A 24,560-nucleotide genomic window follows, 5' to 3' on the forward strand; every position below is an offset into this window, starting at 1 on the left:
AACCTTCGTATGGTAGCGGAGAGTGACGTCATGCGTTCATATGTCGCCATCTGGTGACAGCGTCAGCAGTTGCTGTGAGCTGGCCCGAGTTAGGTCCGACCGTCCATGTGATGTCCCGTTCAGTGCACACGAGCTCCAAGGAAAGATTGAAACACTGTTATGCCAGATATGTCCTAGGCTCTGTCCTATAAGAGATATAAGCACAAGATTGAAAGACTCGTTGCCTTTGTAGTCTAGAGCAGTGGTTCTCAATCGGGGGCCATATGGCCCCCTAGTGGTACTGGGATACCTCAAGGGGGCCACGGAAGTAAATGGAAAAAGGGACCATGACAGGTGGTTTGGAGGGCTTCAGAGATCTGAGAAGAAAAATTAAGGTGTGAAGAAATAAAGCTTTTATATTAGTGACACTTACAGAATCCAACAAAACCACCCATAAAACCAGGGCCGTCTTAGGGCATAGACCTACCCGGGCCTCACCACCTACATTTTGCAACAAGTTCCCTAGGATGAAGGTCCCTGGCTAGATTTTCACAGACCCCCTTCTCTATATTGAATTTTATAGTGTGAAAAACAAAAAATGCTGAAAACTATATCAGGCTTCGGGCTGCAGCTCTGACTGTCCCACTCTTGTGAGGGGTCATGCCCGGGGCTCTCATGTTTAAGTAAGGTAGGGACATTATGATGTTTATATAGTACAATAAATTTTGAAAATAAGTAGGAAATGTGTAGGCTGTTTATTTCCAGCTAAGTAATGGACTAACATAGCATCACTTTGCCTGGGGGGGGGGCGTGATTTTGAGACGGTTCTGGTAGAACTCGGACTAGCGGGGAGATCAATAAATTGTAGGCCAGTGGTCTGGATGCCAATTTTCTTTGCAAAATTTCCGTTCAGTATAAATTCAATGAAAAAATTATTTCAATACGTATAAAGGATCTTGCTTCTAGATGAGAGTTAAATACTCGGTAAGACAGGGGGCCACGAGAAAAAAAATGTGGTTCAAAGGGGGCCACGGGCAAAAAAAGGTTAAGAAACACTGGTCTAGAGGTCTAGGTCGTTCGATTCCCCGCAAAGGCAGTTGAATTTTCTCTCTTTCCAAAGATTCATCCTCGCAACAGAAAGTTGTTAAAAACCATCGTATGAATAAATATGTGCATCTCGTTTTCATTTTCTTGAAAAATAATTAAAAATAAGTTGATGTCAGAAACCGTGCGTGATATGTACAGTCAAACCTCGTTAGTGCGTCACCCGGTTAACACGTCACTCCGCTTACCGGGTCACTTTTTGGAAGTCCCAATTGTCCTCAGGCAAGAATTGGCACAACTATGGCTTACTCCGTTTAACGAGTCACTCCGCTTACTAAGTCATATTTTTGCTCTCCCAAGAGTGACTCATTAACGAGGTTTGACTGTACTCGAAAGATACTAAAATATATCTTACTGGAAGTAATTTATTAGAAAAGAACTGGATTTGGCATGGGATGAGGGCGTTTGCTGTAATTTAATTTTTTTTTAACGTCCATACCTTCAGTAGGGTTGTATTATGTTGTTGTTTAGTATTACGTTGTTGTTTAGTATTACGTTGTTGTTTAGTATTATGTTGTTTTCCATCTAGATCGTATTTTGTTGTTTTCCCGTCTGGATCTTATTTTGTTGTTTTCCCGTCTAGATCTTGAGATGCTATCTTTTGATTTAGATGTGAAGATGGCTACTTCCCGTGTGTTCTACAACTTTTCTATTCTAGATTTAAAATATGTTATGCTCTGTTCTGGATCTGAATGTCATATTTTCAATCTAGATCTGCAGATGCATTTTCTGATCAGGAACTTATACTATATTTTCTGATCTAGATCTGGAGATAGTTTTTTTTATCCAGTTCTGAATGTGATTTTTTTGTCTAAATCGAACGGTTTGTTCGAAAAAAAAAACTGTTTTACTTTTCTAAATTGAAATACGCTGTTTTTCTCCAAATCTCGATACACTTTTTTTTATCTGGATCTCAACATGCTATCTTCTGATCTAGATCTGAATATTACCGCATATACAATTTATGATCTGGATCCAAATATAGAATTTATGACCTAGATCTGAAGACGGTATTATTTCATCTTGATCTAAATATGCTATTTCCCGCTTTACATCTCGGTACGCTATTATTTTATTTAGATCTGAATATGTTAGTTTCATCTTAGATTTATGTCATTTTTCAATTTAGATCTGGAGATGCTATTTCCTTAGCTAAAAAGTCTTAAATGCCACCTTTTAATTTCAGTAGTCGTAAACTGTTATTTTAGACATTGTTCCGAAACGAGTAGTATGTGACCAGAACCGTTTGAAAATGCCGATTTAATTCCCATACTTGACACACTCGATGGCTTACATGGATAATTTCTTATAAATGGTCTCAATTTCTGAGGTCAAGTGGTGAATAAACTATATTTCTTATTGAGAATAATCTTAAGTTTTCTAAACCATTTGACAGCCATCTTGTATTGCCAGTATCAGAAGTATGGTAATTACGTTCAATAATAACAGTCTTTCTTTTTGTTTCGCAGTATATATTTGCCGTGACTTATCGCAAGGAAGGTTCCAGGCAATACGAGTTCAAAGCTGAGACGGAAGCCGAATGCAATGGGTGGATTCATTCCATCGACGTCGCAAGGTATCTCAAACCCGTTCACATTCACTGCAAATTTTTCTAATTGAATAGGAGAAATAATTGCGGACCGGCGAAAAATGTACAAATGATGAATAAATTAAGAGAAACAATTTGTGAACCGGTGAAAGAAATGGGAGAAATAATTTGCGGATGGGGAGAACTAAATAAATGGGAGAAATCATTTACGAAACGGCAAAAACGAATTCCGTAAATAGGAGAAATAATTTGTGAAACGTTGAAAAATAAAAACTGAGGGGAACTATAGGGGAAATAATTTATGGACCAGCAATAAAATACCAGCAATATTAATACCGTAAATAGAAGCATTAATTTGCGGACGAAAAAAATGAAGTAATAAGAGAAATAACCTGTGGAGCAAAAAAAATGAATTAATAAGAATGATAACCTGTGGAGCAGGAAAAAATGAATTAATAAGAGAAATAGCCTGTGGGGCAGCAAACAAAAATCAGTAAAGAGGAGAAATAATTTTAGATCAGGAAAACGTAAATAAATTGAAGAAATGATGAGCGGTCCGATAAAAACTTAAGTAACTTCTAATGAGCGTCCGGTAAAACTGAATAACTGGGAAAACTAATTTGTGGACCAGCATATAATATTATTCCCTTAAATAGAAGTGTACAAACTCTCGTAAACAGAATTTGGGACCAGAAAAAAAATGAATTAATCACAAAAATAAGATATGGAGAAGAAAAAATGAAGTAATAAGAGAAATAACCTGTGGAACAGAAATAAATGAATTAATAGGAGAAAAAACCTCCTGTGGAGCAGGAAAAAATGAAGTAATAGGAAAAACTACCTGTGGAACGGAGAAAAATGAATGAATAAGATAAATAACCTCCGGTGGAGCAGAAAAAATGAAGTAATAGGACAAACTACCTGCGGAGCAGGAAAAATTGAAGTAATAGGACAAACTACTTGTGGAACAGGGAGAAAAATGAATGAATAAGATAAATAACCTCCGGTGGAGCAGAAAAATTGAAGTAATAGGAAAAACTACCTGTGGAACGGAGAAAAATGAATGAATAAGATAAATAACCTCCGGTGGAGCAGAAAAAATGAAGTAATAGGACAAACTACCTGCGGAGCAGGAAAAATTGAAGTAATAGGACAAACTACCTGCGGAACAGGAAAAATTGAAGTAATAGGAAAAACTACCTGTGGAACGGAGAAAAATGAATGAATAAGATAAATAACCTCCGGTGGAGCAGAAAAAATGAAGTAATAGGACAAACTACCTGCGGAGCAGGAAAAATTGAAGTAATAGGACAAACTACCTGCGGAGCAGGAAAAATTGAAGTAATAGGAAAAACTACCTGTGGAACGGAGAAAAATGAATGAATAAGATAAATAACCTCCGGTGGAGCAGAAAAAATGAAGTAATAGGACAAACTACCTGCGGAGCAGGAAAAATTGAAGTAATAGGACAAACTACTTGTGGAACAGGGAGAAAAATGAATGAATAAGATAAATAACCTCCGGTGGAGCAGAAAAAATGAAGTAATAGGACAAACTACCTGCGGAGCAGGAAAAATTGAAGTAATAGGACAAACTACCTGCGGAGCAGGAAAAATTGAAGTAATAGGAAAAACTACCTGTGGAACGGAGAAAAATGAATGAATAAGATAAATAACCTCCGGTGGAGCAGAAAAAATGAAGTAATAGGACAAACTACCTGCGGAGCAGGAAAAATTGAAGTAATAGGACAAACTACCTGTGGAACAGGGAGAAAAATGAATGAATAAGATAAATAACCTCCTGTGGAGCAGGAAAAAATGAAGTAATAGGACAAATAACCTGTGAAACAAAGAAAAAATGAATAAATAAGAAAAATAGCCTCCTGTGGGGCAGGAAAAAATGAAGTAATAGGACAAATAACCTGTGACGCAGGAAAAAAATCAATAACAGAAATAACCTGTGGAGCAGAAAAACAATCAATCAATAGGAAAAAGTAATCAGAAGATCAGAAAAACGTAAATAAATTGAAAAAATAATCAGTGGGCGCCTGTTAAAACTGAGTAAATGAGAGAAATAATTTGTGGAATAGAAAAAAATAATGTAGAAAATATCGACAAATAAAATTTGGAGATTAGCAAAAACAAACAAAAAAATAAGGGAAATAATGATTGGAAATTGGATTTTCTTTTGCGAATGAATACAAAATTTTTAATTTAATTTTTCTTTTTTGCGAATAAATGCAAATTTTTTTTTTTTCGATTTCAGAAATATTTTCACACATGAATGCAAAATTTTTGATTTAAGAAATCTTTTTGCTAACGAGAACGAAATTTCCCTGACGTCCCTTTTAAACTGATTATTATTATTATTATCATTATTTTTATCATTATTCTTACACGAATAAAAAGTATCGAATTAATTTTTTCGGATGAATGGAAATTTTCGATTAGAAATGTTTTTCGCAAATCCATGAAAAATTTTGATTGAAAAATATTTTTGTGGATGAATGCAAAATTTCTGATATTTTGGAGGTTTTTTTTGTGGATGCAAAATCCTTTTTGGAAATTTTTTTCGTTTTAGTTTTGCGAATAAATGCAAAACTTTCAATTTGGAATTTTTTTTTTAGCGAAATTCACGTATCTCTAACGATTATGCTATCATAATTATTATTGATGCGTAACATATCAGCAAACAAATAGCCTTTATTGACACGCCGAGATTCCATTTCATTCCTCCATACTTTGATGAATCGATCCGTAGGCGGACCAACAACACACACAAAATGCCAAGAAAAAGATAAGGAAAAGGGATAATATTTTTGGGAAAAGGAGATCAACAAGTGTTTGTGTTTATGGGTCGTATTTTTTTTTTTCTATTAACATTTTTATGGCTTTCGGAGAGAGTTAGAGAGCATTCCAAAAATGCAATAACCAGGTCAGCCCACGACATAATTCACTGCAAGGGGAGCCACGTAGGATGAACAGAGCTAAATATAGAAACTCTTCCCCATTCGGTTCTCCCTAAAACATATTTGTATTGGCGAGAGCAGCTCCTTTTGCTCTCTCTCTCTCTCGCTCTGTATATATGCTGCTCTCAAGAAGCCAATTTGTTTAGAAAATAGATTCTCCTACTCATGAAATTCCCACTTAGCGCCATCTAGTAACAGAATCTCAAATCAAACAGACTTTTATCAATAATAATTACACAGGGTGTCCCATGAGTTCGTGAATTGTTTAAAAAATTCGTGGAAACTGACAGAATTGGAAAGTTTGAACGATAAGTTTGTTTCATAAATGGGGATTTTGTTTTGGTGCTGAAAAAAAAAAAGATGAGTTAAAATTTTGCTCGATAGAGGGCGCTGTATGAAAATAATCAATGGGGATATGTAAATCAGTTCTGCAAAGTGCAGGGTGTACGATTAACGGCTTACGGAAATTTCGCCTCCGACATGCCACCCTCGATATTTCTGCTGCCCTGGTTGTGTGAGTGACTGGATTGGAGTGGGTGAGTAACTGTGAGAGACACCAAGTGAATGTGTAGAGTGACTAATATTGAAGGGGTAAGGGAGTGCATGAGACACCAAGTGAATGCGCGAGTGACTGTTTGAGTGACTAATATTGAAGGGGTGAGGGATTGCATCAGTGTCCAAGTGAGTGGCTGTGAGAATTAGCAAGGTCGTTCATGCGGTCTTACTCACTTGGCTACTCATACGGTCACAGCACCCTCTCACTTGGTCACTCCCTTGATCACTGAAATTATCATTCTTTCACCCATACAATTACTTACTCTCACTTACACATACGGTCACTCACTCAGACACCCAACCACACACTCACTTGGTCACTCATACAATCGCTCATAAAGTCACTCACTGGCCACTTGAACATTCACTCACTTGGTCACTAATATGGTCACTGACCAAAACATTTGGTCACCCAAAAACACATCGCAACCAATATATATATATATATATAGCCGAAGGCGTTAATAAGTAAATTTCATAATAAATAAATAAATAAATAAATAAATATATATATATATATATATATATATATATATATATATATATATATATATATATATATATATATATATATATATATATATATATATATATATATATATATATATATATATATCGAAACTAATAGATAATAGATATAGGGACTTTCCAGGGTCCAGTCACAGCTGCTGCGAAACCTCAGGTGGGAATATAATGTCCCGGATGGCGGAAAAATGAGATCTTTACCTTCATTCCTCGTTCAGTCCTTAATTGAAGGGATATAGGAATTGTGATGTTGAGGTGGATTAATGTACACAGTTTCTGTTATTTTTCCTTTTCCGGGACAACTTGTGTCCTTAAGCTGCTTTTAGCAACACTTGGACTAGTGTCGTCTCTAATTGCATCTCCCATTATTTTTATCCCCTACACGTCCAGGAATTATCTTCTCCTAGTAAATATATATTTTTTCCTAGTTCCTATCTTATTTTTTGTCCTGGAAATCCGTTTTCTCTACGATAATATCGATGTTTTCTTTCCTTTGTAATCGATACGAAAGTCTATTTTTATCTGAAATGAAATGGGGAGAAAATTCCGGGATTTCATTCTTTTAGTAAGGATTGGAATTGATTCAATGCTTTTAAATAACCATTTGTTGTTTCAATGGCTTTTTTGGCATTGGATAGAAATTCAATTTCTTTTTTCTTTGGACTTTACTGTGGCTCCATCTTGAAATTTGCAAGTTACACAGGGTGATAACTATCGATCACCCAATAACTACACGGGTGATTCCTTGTGAAAAACTGATATGAAGAAATGTCTTCAGTTTTTTTATTAATGTGTTATAACTCTTTAAAAATTGATGACGTCACTTCATAATCCTGCCAAATTCACTGAACGTACACCAAACGTATAACTTAGCGCTTTTAAACGTATTAATATTCTATTAACCCTAAGAGAGAGAGAGAAAATCGGGAGGGAAAAATTGTTTTTTTGCCCTCTCCAGTGTGTGTTGCGCTTTTCAAAATTTTATGCGATTGTTATTACGATTTTCTCAGATTGAAGTTTTTGAGTTCTCCCAGTTGAAAAAGTATCGCCACAGAGAGCAACAGAGGCCTGGAAATGGTACAAATATTATCATTACACTTCACTTGCTTCACTTCAGAATTACAGATGGCAGCACTGAAAAATCCGATAAAAACACCAGATACGCACTCATACTGTTAGGTACACACACTTACACTTCGGGCATAACGCACTGGGTAGATAGACTTGAATTGTGCTCGATTTGAAAGTTTTTGAGTTCATCCGTGAGAATAACCACTTCACGTACAAAGTTTTGTCAAGAAATTTGAATAATCTGTATTCGACGAATCGGAATAAATCTGGTCACCTTGTTCTAACCTAACCGTGCGTTAGAAAAAGATAGAGGGGGAAAGAAAAAAAAAATATAAGAAAAAGCTATATTAGAGAGCGAGAGAGATAAGGTACATTAGAGAGAGGGGTTTTTTAGAGTCCTCTCTTCACCCCTCACCCTACGTGTTCTCTTTCTTTCAGTAATGGAGGAGGACAAGACAGAGCAACTTCCGTAGAAATAGGGTCACTATTAAGCTTCGCGATGGTGGAAGAGGGAGGAAAGGAAACAGAGAACTGGATTGAATTTATTGCACTAGAGTTTGGATTTGGACGAGATATTTCGTCCGTGATCGTAAAGGGGTTAATGGCGGTCCGCGAAATTGTTCACTTCATTTCACCGGTTCGCAAGTATTAAAATGTTGAAAAACACTGCTCTAAAAAAAACAATATCATGCACAAGATTCGACATTGATTTATTCCACTGGTGTTTGAACGTAATATTACGCCCGTGATCGTAAAGAGGTTAAAAAAATGACTACCGCAAAAAAAGAAAAAACGCCATATATTCTACTATCACTCTACGTGGAGAGAAAAGGCGCCAACTGTGAAAGAAGAAGGCCGAACCTGGCCTCCAACGGATGGTGTTTGACACGTAACTGACCGTGGGAGAAATGACACGTCACAAAATTTCAAAACGTTAGAACTCACTTAATATTCGTCCGGTCCAAAAACTAAAAACACTTTCCCATATTAATTTTTCACAAGGAATCGCGTGTGTACAATTATTGGAAGGTTGATAGTCAATCACTCTGTACAGTGTGAAAATTTGTTTTCCCTGGAATTCCATTCAAAATTTTGTTCCAAGAAAGAGTTGGGACAATGAATATTTACACCGGGGGTTCACAACCCCTGTCCCACAGGCCAAATATGGCCCTCGGAGATTTTCACCGTGGCCCGCCGACCATTTTGAGAAAATACTACTACTTTACATTGAAATAACGATTGGATTTTAAGAAAAAAGATCGTTGAAGAGAACGCGGCCACTGAGAAATCAATACAGTAGAACCTCTCGATAACGGACACCCACGGGGAGCAAAACTTTTGTCCGCCAATGGGAAAGTATGATATACAGTGAATCTTCGTTTACACAACTTTCACATTTATACGATGTCTGGCATCGGTCGCGCAATTGGTTCCTATATACATATTTTAATGCTAAAATATATATGTGATTGTGTAAAAGTGATACACAGCCCGGTGGTTATGCATAATCACCAATCGTCTCCATAAAGAAGGTTTGATTAAAATTCACTGCATATATATCACTTTTACCGGGGATTACGCTTAATTCCCAAATTAAGTCGGAAAGTGATAAGTATACGGAAAAATGTATAAAGTTTCTTTCCTTTATTAAACCAACTAAATATTTTTACCAGTACATGATACGTGCACTACACATGCATTTTGCAATAAAAATAAGCGTGAAGAGGATAAAAAGGATAAAATCATTAATAACAATATTATGAGTCTTATAATGTTGGCTGTCATCACACGTATCAACAAACAAAACCAACTTTACCAATCAAATTCGCTATCCTGGACCACAGTTATGTTTAGTTATTTGACAGTTTATCATTTTTACCAACACGAGCTTGGAATTAAACATAATTTTAGTTAATATGTGATAAATTCTCGGTTTATGATCAAAAGTTAATAAATTAGAGTTCGGAAAAAAATTAGAATTTGCCTGATTTTGCTTTCCGCTATCGAGAGTGTCCACTAACGGGGAGTGAAATATTTTAAAGTTCTATTTCACAGAACCGGCAATCAGAAAAGTGTCTGTTAAGGGGCAGGTGTCTATTAACTGGGGAGTATGCGTTACAGGAGGTCCCACTGTGCTGCTATATTTAGAAGTGTTATATACTTTTCAGATTCAATAGCATAGTTGCCAACTTTTGAAAATGAAAATTCGGGAGATTTTCGCGCAAACCCGTATTTTATGCTAAACCACTCCCTAATAAATACAATAGGGATTTTCCAAACATAAAAGTTAAAGCGTAGGGAATAAAATCCCTACTCAAAAACTGAAGTCAAATTAAAATAGGGATTTTACACACATAAAAGTTAAACCCTTGGGAATAAAATTCCTACGCAAAAAACAAGTGAAATTGGAGGCCAAAACTTCAATGATGTAAAAATAAATATTGTGTTCAATCAGAAACGCTGTGAACAAACATTCTGCGCGAATGACCCCAAAATCATTGGAAGATGAAGGAAAACACCGTCAATTTTTAAAGAAACTGACTTTTTGTGACACTTGCTTGTCTTTTTTTTCATTTCACATGAGTGATGATGTCACTCTTTCCACCGTGACCGATGTTTATGTCCGTAACACGACTTGTACAAAAAGGAAAAGTCGACCCTCTTCTGGAACGTTTGATGAAAGGAAATTCATCGGGGTATAAGTATCTTTAAAACTGATTAAATATGTTTTTGCTTATTAGTATTCATGCTTTGTTATATCGCACGTACGTAACTTCAACAAAAGAAATTTTGACTATATGCGCGTCACTATAATCTTATCCAATTATTATCCAGGACTATTGGCTGCTAAGCCATTTCCCTGCACGATAAGACAAACAACTTTCTTGTTACCATCAGAGGGTTTGTAAAACTTCCTTAAAAAGGGAATTTCCCCATTTACGACGTGTGACGTGATTTCGAAAGGGGAAAAAAGAGGCTTCATGCCCCACAAGAAATTCCTTAGGGATTGTTTTCATAAGCGGGGATTTTTTTTAATGAAGTAGGGAATTTTTAGGGACAATTAGGGATTTTTGTAAAAATTCGGGAGATTTAAGAACTTTTCGGGAGGTCGAGCGATGAAGCTAAAATTCGGGAGACTTGGCAGCTATGCAATAGTAATGTTGTGCATTTGGTACATCAAAAGGGCTGTCGTAATGGATTCGGGGGGACCAGGAGCTGAAACACTTTTTAGGACCTATGATTGCATATTTTTCCTGAGGCAAAATTCGGCATCCAAATGGCAGGCTATATAAAAAATTACAGAATTAAATTACAGTAATGCTGAAAAATATCTTCATGAAAGAAATAATTTTTAAATTATAAAAAAAATAATTTTTAAATTGATGAAAATGTATATGTAATTAATGAAAAACTAGTTACAGAATTACTGAAAGAAATAACTGTGTGCAAATGTACTGATAGAAATATTTTCAGTACTGATAGAAGTAATTGCATAACTATACTGATAGAAATAATTTCAGTACTGATAGAAGTAATTGCATAACTGTACTGATGGAAATAATTTCAGTACTGATAGAAGTAATTGCATAACTGTACTGATAGAAATAATTTCAGTACTGATAGAAATAATTTCAGTACTGATAGAAATAATTTCAGTACTGATAGAAATAATTTCAGTACTGATAGAAGTAATTGCATAACTATACTGATAGAAATAATTTCAGTACTGATAGAAGTAATTGCATAACTATACTGATAGAAATAATTTCAGTACTGATAGAAGTAATTGCATAACTATACTGATAGAAATAATTTCAGTACTGATAGAAGTAATTGCATAACTATACTGATAGAAATAATTTCAGTACTGATAGAAATAATTTCAGTACTGATAGAAATAATTTCAGTACTGATAGAAGTAATTGCATAACTATACTGATAGAAGTAATTGCATAACTATACTGATAGAAGTAATTGCATAACTATACTGATAGAAGTAATTGCATAACTATACTGATAGAAATAATTTCAGTACTGATAGAAATAATTTCAGTACTGATAGAAGTAATTGCATAACTATACTGATAGAAGTAATTGCATAACTATACTGATAGAAGTAATTGCATAACTATACTGATAGAAGTAATTGCATAACTATACTGATAGAAGTAATTGCATAACTATACTGATAGAAGTAATTGCATAACTATACTGATAGAAGTAATTGCATAACTATACTGATAGAAGTAATTGCATAACTATACTGATAGAAATAATTTCAGTACTGATAGAAATAATTTCAGTACTGATAGAAATAATTTCAGTACTGATAGAAATAATTGCATAACTATACTGATAGAAGTAATTGCATAACTATACTGATAGAAGTAATTGCATAACTATACTGATTGAAGTGATTGCATAACTATACTGATAGAAGTAATTGCATAACTATACTGATAGAAATAATTTCAGTACTGATAGAAGTAATTGCATAACTATACTGATAGAAGTAATTTCAGTACTGATAGAAGTAATTGCATAACTATACTGATAGAAGTAATTGCATAACTATACTGATAGAAGTAATTGCATAACTATACTGATAGAAGTAATTGCATAACTATACTGATTGAAGTGATTGCATAACTATACTGATAGAAGTAATTGCATAACTATACTGATAGAAATAATTTCAGTACTGATAGAAGTAATTGCATAACTATACTGATAGAAGTAATTGCATAACTATACTGATAGAAGTAATTGCATAACTATACTGATAGAAGTAATTGCATAACTATACTGATTGAAGTGATTGCATAACTATACTGATAGAAGTAATTGCATAACTATACTGATAGAAATAATTTCAGTACTGATAGAAGTAATTGCATAACTATACTGATAGAAGTAATTGCATAACTATACTGATAGAAGTAATTGCATAACTATACTGATAGAAGTAATTGCATAACTATACTGATAGAAGTAATTGCATAACTATACTGATTGAAGTGATTGCATAACTATACTGATAGAAGTAATTGCATAACTATACTGATAGAAATAATTTCAGTACTGATAGAAGTAATTGCATAACTATACTGGTAGAGCAATAATTTCAGAATTATTGAGAGTAATTTTAGATTGGTTGAAAGTAATACTTCATGAAAAAAAAAACTCAAAATTGGTGAAAAATAATTTCACATTTCAACATCAATGAAAAATCTATTTCATAATTATAGACAAATTCCAGAATAAAATTAATGAAAGAAATAATAAATTTGAAAAACTCGAAATCAGTGAAAAAAGTCATAAGTAAATAAAAAAAAATCTCAAATTTGAAATTTTGTGAAAGTACTCAGCGATTCGCAGAACCCTGTTTAATAACGAAGAATACCACGGAATGACTTGTTGGCCCGCTGGCTTCGTGGAAAGTTTAAATTTGGCTCTCAATGGTTGAAAGGTTGAAGATCCCTGATGTAATACTATACTATTAGTGTTACGTATGAGATAGATTAACACTTTTCATATTCATAGGCTTTGTTAAGCCTATATGCTTATATAACCAAGTCTTAATTAGTGCATAGATGAGAGAAGCGTTCCACCAAGAAGCCCCATAACTTTTGATGTGACCCAATTGTAAACAAAGTAAAGAGTACTCTTATCATAATCCAATAGTTAATTCCTAAATCGTCAATCAAGACCGTTAGAGGTAACTTCCAATCACAGGAAATATATGAAAAATCAATCACAAAAATCAAATAAATCAAGGAAGTGAATGTTAATCAAATCAATAATATGAAGTATGAAAATTCATATCAATAACATAGTAAATATGTAAAATTGAATCAATCACGAGAAATGTATGAATAAATCATTCGTAAAGCATGAGTGAAAAGATCAATCAAAAAATTTATGAAAGTTATAAATCACAGAGAAAGTATAAAAAGTAAATCACAGCAAATGTATGAAAATTAAATCACAGCAAATGTATGAAAATTAAATCACAGCAAATGTATGAAAATTAAATCGCAGCAAATGTATGAAAATTAAATCACAGCAAATGTATGAAAATTAAATCACAGCAAATGTATGAAAATTAAAGAAAATGTATGAAAATTAAATCACAGCAAATGTATGAAAATTAAAGAAAATGTATGAAAATTAAATCACAGCAAATGTATGAAAAGTAAATCGCAAGAAATTTATGGAAACTGAATCGCAAGAAATTTATGGAAACTGAATCAAAGAGAATTTATGGAAACTAAAACATAGGATATGAATGAAATTTAATCACAGGAAATGTAAAGAAATTCAACCACATGGAATGTATGAAAATTAAATTTCAGAAAGTGTATGGATATAAAATTCCAGGGAAGGTATAAAACTGTATCGTAAAAAATGTGTAAAAACTAAACAACTTCGTAAAAATTAAAAAAATTCACGAATATATCCATTAAATCTACCTGGGAAAACATTAAAAATGAAAAACAGTTTTTCAACTGATTTTCCTGAATGATTTTTATACGTTTTTTTGTTATCGATTTTTCTTACATTTATATGATTTATTTTCACACATTTTTTCGTTGATTTTTCATTCATTTTTTTCTGATTTTTTTCAGTCATTTTTTTTTAGATAGTTTTAATGGATATATTCATGGATTTTTATTAATTTTTACGCATTTCTTTAGTTTTTTACACATTTTTTACGATAAATTTCTTTACCTTCCCTAGAATTTAATTTCCATACACTTTCTGAAATTTAATTTTCATACATTAAATACATTTCATGCAGAAAACAATGTATGAAATAATTAATAACGAAAAATGAATGAAAACATCATTTAAAAAAGAATGAAAACATCATTTAAAAAAGAATGTGAAATTCAATCAAAAAATAACTGGTAAAAATTAATCACAAAATATTTATTAAAATTAATAAAAAAAATTATGGAAAGTAATCATGAATATCATTAAAAGTTAATGTTAAAAATATCTGCAAATTAATGTTAAAAATATCTGCAAATTAATGTTAAAAATGTCTGCAAATTAATGTTAAAAATGTCTGCAAATTAATGTTAAAAATATCTGCAAATTAGTAACAAAAACACATTAAAATTAGTGATGAAAAATATATGAAAATCAATGATTAAAATTTATGAAAATCAATGATTAAAATTTATGAAAATCAATGATTAAAATTTATGAAAATCAATGATTAAAATTTATGAAAATCAATGATTAAAATTTATGAAAATAATTGATAAAAATATATTGAAAGATCAACCAAGAATGAATGAAACAACTAATCATCAAATTAATAACAAAAAATGTTTGAAAAACCAATCACCAAAAAAAAGATACGGAATTAAAATATTGATATGGTCCCCGAGTCTTATATAAGTCATACCCTGTAAAACAATCTCCATACGGCTGACAAGTTTTTAAAAAAAATATTTTTTCTCTTATGACAAAACTCACCAAGTCAAAATACATTTCATTTTGTAATTTTCAGCTATTTTCCTAAGCAGACTTCCAGACCAACCGTGGCCCCCGCTCTGTCCCCTAGGGGATATAAGCTGGTTCGTCTCAGGAGACTCCTAAGCTGACTTCCAGACCAACCGTGGCCCCCGCTCTGTCCCCTTAGGGGATATCGCCGCTGTGGTGGTCGAGTGATTATAGTGACGGACTCGCGATGCGAGGATCCGGGTTCGAACCCCACAGTGGTGGTCGGCTGAAGTTGGTTTTCTGTGGTTCCCAACTTCAAGGCGCAAATGCGAGCCGGTCTCCCCGTTAAAAAGTCTCGCCACAGCGAGCAACAGTCCTACAACGATAAATCATTCAATCATAACACTTCACTCATAGTTTGAAAAACTGGTGGCAGATGGCAGCACTACACATAACAAGCATAACAAAAAACTTCACGTCAGGTTTCACTACACGTACACGCACATTCCCGCATGTACCGATTCGTTGGAGGTTCCGCGGGGGTGTGTGGGCGGGGTGCATGTATGGTGTAGCAGTAGTTGTAGGGCCTCCAAAAAATGGCTCGGGGATCCATGATGTTCTTAAGTCAGTTGGGCAATTTGCCTGTTGTGGCGTTGTATTTGTATTCAAGTAATCAGCAATCATTGTATTAATCAGCAATAAGCTGGTTCGTCTCAGGAGACTCCCAAGCAGACCACACAACATTTGGGTTCCAGAAGGAGCTGTAGCCATTTCGATTCCAACCGAACGGATCATTTCACTATCACCATCCATCACCCTCTATTCAAAATTAACTTCGATATCTCCGGACTTGTTGGTACACCTTGTATATTTCTACGATTTCGACTTAATCGAACTCGGAAAGCCATTCTAATGACAGACATGTTTGATGATGACACGCGATGGTACTCTGGCTATGACCCGAAGCATTCCGAGCCGATATATAATGGGCTTTATAAATCCCGACACCTAATATCAAACATTACGAGACACTCCAGTACCCTCAATACACACGCGCTCTAATATCACATATACAATACAGCTGTTGTACGCGTCGTCCAATAAAGACGATCCATCTCCTGGACGGAAGCTTGAGAAATCCGAGATGACTCCTTGATGAGATCATATCCAGCGATTTCCTTTGAAATATTAGAAGCGAGAGTTATGCCGACAAGCCATCATTTCCTGTATCGATTTATGTCGTCGAGGATACCCCGCGGTCGTTATAAGAATGTAATAATGGCGAAGAATGTTCTAGATCGTGTTCTTCAAACACTTGTCCTAATTTCCCCGTAATTGTTAGTCACTACAGGATTGGGGAGATGCATTGTGGGATGAGAAGGATGCTTTGGAAATTTCTATATATAAAATATATATATTCATTTCTACGTTTCTTTAAATCTAGTTTTGTTTATTTCATGAGTCGCACAGGAAGTCGCCATATTGGTTAACTTAGACACGGTTTGCATGTCCCTCAAAGAAAGAGGGAGATATCACGTGATCCAAAAAGCTTCATTAAAGAAAACCCGGGCAGCGCCGGGTATTATAGCAAGTTTATATATATATATATATATATTTATTTATTTATTTATATTTATATTTATATATATATATATATATATAATATATATAATATATATAATATGAGATTTAATATATATATTAAATCTCATTTTAATAGTGTATAGCATAATATAATAATTCAAGAACGAAGTAACAACTGAAGTTCTGCGGTAAGCTTATAAACCGGCATTATTGTGAAATTTACGTCAATATGGCATGAAAATAGACCAAAATATGGCACAGATCATTTTGATGCTACCTAACCGGTTTTAAAGCAGAACAGAAAAAAAAAAAAATTTCCACAGTTATAACCGACAGTTTTGTTTTTATCTGATAGGTGGCAGCACGAGTTCCGGCTGAACTTTGTTTCCTCAAATGTATATGACGAGTGAGGATGTCGGGAAATTTTCCTCCCAACATAAGCGTTTTTCTTTGCAATGCAAATCATTTTTCTCCATTACAAGTTTTTTGCAACAAATTTGGAGGCTATCTGAAGAATCGGCGATAAATCTGTTAACCTTTTTCGTAACCTAACCTCACGTTAGATAAAGGAAGAAATGGTAAGAAAAAATAGAAGAAAAGGTAAGAAAAAATAGAAGAAAAGGAAGACAAAATAAATAGTAAAGAAAAACAGAGTATATGATATAGATAAGTAGATAAGGGAGTATACAGTAAATTTCCTCTTTTCACTGTCATCATGTTGTCTTTCGCTCATACATGTATGTATGTAGTAGAAAATTTCGTTATAATATGAGCGAAAAAATCACTTTGCAATGGCGAGGAAACAGGTAAATAAAACACAGAGAAAATGAGTTTATTCCACTGCCGTTTGGACGAAATATTTCTTCCGTGATCGTAAATGGGTTGATGGCGGTCCACGAAATTATTCACTTGATTTCATCGGTTCACGAATATTGAAACTTTGAAGAGAGAACACTGTTCTAGAAAACTATATCATGAACAAGATTAGACATTGATCTGATTCTTATATTAATTTTTAATGATGTCGCTCCTGGTCAAATATGTTGGATGGAACTAATAGTTACGGGTGAAGTAATTTTGCTTTATTAAATTTTAGTTTCAGTAAGATAGTCTTGCAGAAGGAAGAGTTGGAGCAGAAGCATCTTCACCTCGTGCAGATAGTCGAGAGCGAGAAGACCGCCAAGTGGCAATACACACAGCAATGCGAGGAACTTACAATGGAGATCAAGAAGCTACGATCTGAGGTATTAATATACACAAATACATGAATTCTAGTGCTAACATGTACAAATTCGTGATAGTCAAAAATTTTCACATCGAAATTATACAGAAGAAAAGTAAATTTTTGTGTGCTGAGTGCTGCTATCTCTTTTCCATGTTCGAAGCGAAAATTGTCTGTGTTATACGGGCCGAAGACTGGAGATAAACCGGGCTCGCAATCTTTCCTGACCAATGGTATAACATCTATTGAGTAGAAGAGTTTTACCATTTCTGGCTACCTTGTCAGTATCAGCACAGAGAACAACAGGCCTACAACAGTACATTTAATCAATCATAACACTTCATTTATAGTTAGAAAACTTGATGGCAGATGTCAGCACTATAGCAAGCACTACACAGAAACAAACTTCGCGTTAGAGTTCACAACACATATATCTTCATTTTCCAGCATGGCCCAAGTTTTCTTCGATCGCTTGCTAAAATCTCTTCATTGAGGCAGAGAGGCGGGCCATGATCTGGCTAGGAGAAGGGCTACATTGTTGGGCAATCTGTATCCTTGAAGATCATACTTGTATTTGTAAGAATTGTCATATTGTAATTATGACTAAATGTTTGACTCATAGGTGAATTTCGTTGAATTTATAAGAGTTTGCAAGTTGCTAATTGTATCCTTTACTCAGTTGGCGACACTGAAGAGGGAATGGCGTCTAACTCCGAGCAAATCAGAAGAAGAAGACAGTGAAGAAATAAGAAAAATCAAGAAAGTAAGCAAATCCCCCCCCCCTTCCTTGCATTATAAGTTAAGAGAGTGTGCCAGTGGTTACAAACCTGTGACACGCGTGACCCTGGGATAGTGGCGAGCTTCACGGGGTAAGCAAAAAATTATCAGATGATCAATGGCAGAAACTCTCTTTCTCCAAAAACGATTGTTGACGCATTTCAAGGACATATAGAAGTCTTCTACATATTTCAGTAGGAGGAGAGGGAAAGTACGCCTTCACAGAAAGCATTTCCAGAAATAAGTGCAACGTCTAGTATTCAACATGGGTTACACACGTCTTCTACGCATTTCGGGAAGCCTTCACGCCCGCCTATTACGTATTTTTTGAATAAAGATGTCTTCCGCAGTTTCATAACTTTCCCACACATTTTTAGTGATCAACACGTCTTCCACATATTTCTAGAAGTAATGAAGTCTCCCACGCATTTCTATGGAAACACGGTCCTCCATCACATTTCAAGTTGTACATGCGCAATTCGACCCAATTTCGAGGAGTTACGGTCGTCATTATAGAGGTAAAAGGTTATAAAGAAAGTCTCTTCCCCTCATTTCTGCAAGATGAAACCTTTGCCATATATTTTTTGGAGTAAAAAAATCTGTCCCTCCCAATTCAGAAAGCGTGTTATGTTCATCTTCCACTCCTATCTAGAGGTAAACAAGTCTCCTACACATTTAGAAATAAACAAGTCACTCACTTTTTTCTAGGAAACACGATCCTCCATCACATTTCAATCTGTATAAGCTCGTTTTCTGCGCATTTATAGAGGCACGCAAGTCTCTTCTCATTTCCAGGAAGAAAACAACTCTTTTACGCGTTTTTAGGGTAAACAAGCATCCCCGTATTTTTGACAGTTTTAGATTCGTCTCCTACGAATTTCTAGAGATAAAGAAGTCTCCCGCACATTTCCATGGTTAATGAAGTCTCCCACAAATTTCTATGCACAATGAAGTCTCCCACAAATATCTAAATAAGCTTCCCCGTATTTCACTGAAGATTACTTTCGTCTTCAACGGGTTTTTCTAGAAATAAAAAAGTTACCCCACAATTCTATGGCTATTTCTCGTACACATTTTTTTGGACTAAAAAACTCTTCCACACACTTCTAAGGGTAAAAAGTCTCCCATATATTTCTAGAGCTACTTCTCATACGCATAATCCTTGTCTAACACATACTTTGTCCTACACACTTCTAAGGGTAAAGACTCTCCCACACACACTCTCTTTTAAGGCATAAACATTCTCCCATATATTTCTAACGCTACTTCTCATACACTTATTCTTGGCTAAACAACTGTCACACACTTCTTAAGGTGAAAACTCTCCCACACACTTCTAAGACTAAAAATCTCTCCCACACACTTCTAAGACTAAAAATCTCTCTCACAGACTTCTAAGTGTAAACGTTTCCCATACATTTATAAGGTTATTTCTCACATACATACACATTTTCTTGGCTAAACCAATCTCGTACACATTTTCTGGGCTGAACAACTCTCTCATCCACTTCTAAAGGTAGACAAGTTGCTCACGAACGCGTAAAGTCTTCCCCACATTTCTATGGGGGTACATAACTCTCCCACACATTTCTAAGGGTGAAAACTCTCCCACCCCACTTCTAAGAGTAAACAAGTCTCCCATACATTTCTAACGCTACTTCTCATACACTTTTCCTTGGCTAAAAAAGTCTCTCACACGCATTTCCTTGGCTAAACAAGTCTCCCACACACTTCTTAAGAGTAAAAAACTTTCCCCACACACTTCTAAGGGTAAAAAACTCTCCCACAGACTAAGGGTACGTTTTCGATACATTTCTAAGGCTATTTCTCGTTCACGTTTTCTTGACAAAACAGCTCCGGTACACATTTTCTCGACCAAACAACTGTTGTATACATTTTCTAGGCAAAACACCTATCTCGCAAACTTCAAATGGTAAACAAGTTTCTCACACATGCGTTAAGTCTTTCCCACATTTCTAGGGGTAAACAACTATCTCGCACGTTACAAGGGGTAAACGAGTCTCCATCACTCTCCTACTTCTACGCAACCTTCCAATGCTTTTCAAAGGGGCTCGCACTCATTTTGAGTGAGCGGGTGGAGGAGAAAGGGGTGTACGTGAAACATAAAATGTTGAAAACGACTGGCCTATATCTTATTTCTAAAACTTGAAAGGAATTTAACCATTAAATGTGTGTGTGTGTGTTATATTTTTCTCGTGTATTGATGCGTTTCATTCGTCTGCAGGTTCAGAGTTTCTTCAGGGGATGGCTCTGTAGAAGACGATGGAAACAGATCGTCGCTGAATACATCAGCTCTCCACATGCCGAAAGCATGAGGAAAAGAAATAGGTAACCCACCACATATAGCAAATATTGAATTCCTACGGACGGATCTAAAGGATATCTATGGTCGTCGTACGTCCATAGAATCAATGGGGAAGAATTTTCACAAATCGAGTTTATTTTTATTATGCATATATGAAGATAAATACATATGCAAAAGAGGACGGGCGAAAAATTCTTTCCGCCATTCTTATTATATACGCAAGGTATATGGAATGTAATAGGTAAAAGGAAATACAGCTTTTCCTCGAGCTTCCCTGGGGAATTGATGGCTTCCATCGTGGGCGGCGACTGATATATATAAGATGGCGATACTACGTGGAAATATTCTTACTTATTCATATCAGGATCAAGGGAACGAGAGGAAGAAAACGTTTTCCTATATATTTGGCATTTTTTTCGTTCAGGAATGTTTTCTTAACAGTTGTTGTACAAAAAGTAGTATATTTATGCATTTAGAATGTGCGTGTAATGCGCTGTTTTATTTTTGTATGCGTGTGTGTTTGCAGCCTCGTTTTCCGTATGGTAGAGTCTGAAGAGGAGTACGTGGAACAACTTCAGTTGCTGGTTGCGTGTTTCTTGAGACCATTCAAGATGGCTGCCAGCTCTCAGAAGCCACCGTGTACCCACGATGAAGTAAACTCGATCTTTCTCAATAGGTATGTTTATATGAATGGGTAAAGTTTCATTTTATTTATTCTTGTTAAAGTTTCGATTTCGTCTGTGGTACGATTGAAATGAACATTAGTACCCCGCCATTTTTACATTTATCTGAAAGCACTCAAATTTTTGTTGTATGTAAAACGAAATAGAGGTTATCTTGGTCCTTGACAGATTTAAAAACGTGTTTAGAGATGTGTTTGCCTGCTATTGAATCTTCTAGTCATATAAAGTAGTTTTACTTGTCGAGTGTGTTACCCGCCGAGGGGAATTTTGGTTAAAGAAAGCCGAGTGCATACAGGGTGAATACTATCGACCGCCCAATAATAAACTGTACACGTGATTCCTTGGGGAAAAACTAATATGGGAAAAAGGTTTACAGTTTTTTAATTTGACCAATAATTATGGAGCTATAACGCCTTTGTTGTTATGTTGAATTGTCAAAATTCATCATAACATTACATTAACTTAGAGAAAAGAAAAGATTATTATATTGAATAGATTTTTGCCTTATGTTTTATTTGTACAGCGGAATCTTGCATAATTAATCATTTGATTATACCTATATTTAATTGTATATATTATGGCACATATAATAATAATAATAGTGGAAAGCAAAATCTATTCTATAGAAAGTTTAGGCCTTAAGATACAGTTGTACACGGTACTGCTGCCTTGGGGCCCCAGATGAGAAACACGGATCGAATTACAAAGGGTTGTAAGAGAGTGAAGGAGATGGTCATCGAGCCATATAAGGTAATGTTTGTTTTTCAGGGGGTGTGATTAAGGGTCCATGGCGAGAAGAATTTCTCCGAAGGTCTTAACGGTCCCCTCAAGATTTTCCCCTTTCTCTGTTGTACCTCAATTCCCCCTCTCTCTCCTTTCTCCGCCAACTGTAAATTAAAACGCCGAATAATTCCCTTCAGGACATGTACTCAGTACATTTTCATATAGTTTTGTATCGCCAAGGGGCCTTTTTAACATACCCTCTGGGAAAATTCGCTCGGAGTCTCGGGAGATAATTTCTACGCTACTGTCGGAGGAGAGTTTTTTCTCTCGCTTGTAATAAGAAAAAAAACCTACCACGTTTTTGGGGGGGGGGGGGTGAAATCTAATAGATCTTGTTTGACTAACTCTTTTCAAATCTGGTGATAAATTTGAAAATTTTGTTAAGCGAAGGTAACACGTAATAACAAGGTTATAACATCACTCAATGCGAGGAGACAAAAGCGCCAATTGTGAAAAAAAAATAACTGAGCTTGGCTTATAACGGAGGTTAAATATTTCAGCTCACTTTCTGTTAGCGGCAATCCACTGCATGGGAAATGTTTTTTACGTCTGATGTTTGGCACGTGCGTAAGAATACTGAGCGTTAGAAAGCTGACACGTCACAAAATTTCAAAACGTTTTAAATAAAAGTGATGAAAGGTTCTAATTAATTTCCTTAATATTCGTCCGTTCCTGAAACGGGAAACACTTTTCCATATTAGTTTTCCCAAGGAATCACGTGTTTAATTATTAGGCGGTCGTTAGTATCCACCCTGTATTCAGGTTTCATAGGAAAGCCCCTTTGTCCAGGAATAACACGAGAATCGTTGATCCTAGAAGTATACTTCCAGAGGGGGAAAAAAGTATACAATTAACGTGTTGAGATCAGATACGTCATTCATATTGCAAGGGATAAAATAAAAAGAATAACTTTTTTCTGTGATCACCTTGTTTTAACCCTTGAAGCGGCAACTCCGAGATATCTCGTCTAACTTGATCTGCTTTATTTCGGAAATCCCGAAATATCTCGAATAAAATAGGGAGGGGGGGGGGGAACTATATAAGGGTGTACATCAGGGATGAACTTGTCTTCGACAGAGTTGCATTATCACGCCTAGAAGAAAGGGTAAAACAACTTTACAGCTGAAAATAGAAGAAGTGTTAAAGTTCTAAAAAGTGTTAAATAATATGTGTTAGAATGCTATTTCCTCCCATTGTCTAATTTTTTTTCGGTAAGCCTCCAATTAATTCCTCATATTCTTTCGAATTACTTCTACACCACACACCAACTTTAGCCGCATCGCTGAACGCAATTTACTGCCATTTACGAGTTGGGTTGGAAATGAAAGTACCATCGATCGGTGGTCGCCTCAAGCTCGGCAGGAAAAATATTTTATCTATATTCTTCCGCCGGCTCAAACCCGGGGCCTGACGAAAATCTTCACGGTGGTACGGAGCACTGAGCAGAGTAGTATCACCATGCGACTCGGGCGCTATACTTTTGAACTGGAGCAGCTAGGACAAACAGAATGTGAGGAGATTATTTTCAAAAGGGAATTTACACTTTTGCTAAATATAAAGTAGAAATGAAAAACAAAAGTTTTACAAAAGTAGAAAATAGCCCAAAAGCTAGCATACAGGACCAGTATTATCCGAATCAATGAGAAATAACACTATTAAAAAGTTACCTTACATCTTGAGGGAGTATTTTCACTCCTCAGCAAAATTCGGAGAAGTAAAACTGAATTTTGACGCGTGAATCATGCGTCTAGATACGTATTGGCGAACACTATACGGGAGTGTTATAAGAATATTTAAAAATTGTGGTTATTGATCAACATTAAAAAGATTGTTATCCACATTTGAATTTTAGAAATGCCCAATTTTAAAAGAAAATTAGAGGAAATGTTACCTTTTTTGATTAAAATTTGAGCCAGGCAAAGTCTAAAAATTGGAAATTACTACGTCACCTGTTGATTCCAGAAGATTTTAACTAGAAC

The 24,560-nt window shown here is 35.2% G+C and overlaps 1 protein-coding gene across 5 annotated transcripts in view; it reads left to right on the top strand.

The window, feature by feature from the left end:
- LOC149066865 (ras-specific guanine nucleotide-releasing factor 2-like) overlaps nt 1–24,560 on the top strand; it is a 416,992-nt gene that overhangs the window by 266,457 nt on the left and 125,975 nt on the right. For all 5 annotated transcript variants that reach the window (XM_089253071.1, XM_089253073.1, XM_089253072.1 and 2 more), the window contains exons 2-6: nt 2,553–2,659; nt 17,887–18,034; nt 18,692–18,775; nt 21,035–21,138; nt 21,642–21,791. In XM_089253071.1, coding sequence (XP_089109197.1) covers nt 2,553–2,659; nt 17,887–18,034; nt 18,692–18,775; nt 21,035–21,138; nt 21,642–21,791 — 593 coding nt within the window. The remainder of the gene's footprint in view (nt 1–2,552; nt 2,660–17,886; nt 18,035–18,691; nt 18,776–21,034; nt 21,139–21,641; nt 21,792–24,560) is intronic.

Source organism: Pholcus phalangioides, unplaced genomic scaffold (assembly GCF_987345545.1).
Source record: "Pholcus phalangioides strain wild (caught in Gottingen) unplaced genomic scaffold, Ppha-v1.0 ptg000032l_1, whole genome shotgun sequence".
Lineage (NCBI taxonomy): Eukaryota > Metazoa > Arthropoda > Arachnida > Araneae > Pholcidae > Pholcus > Pholcus phalangioides.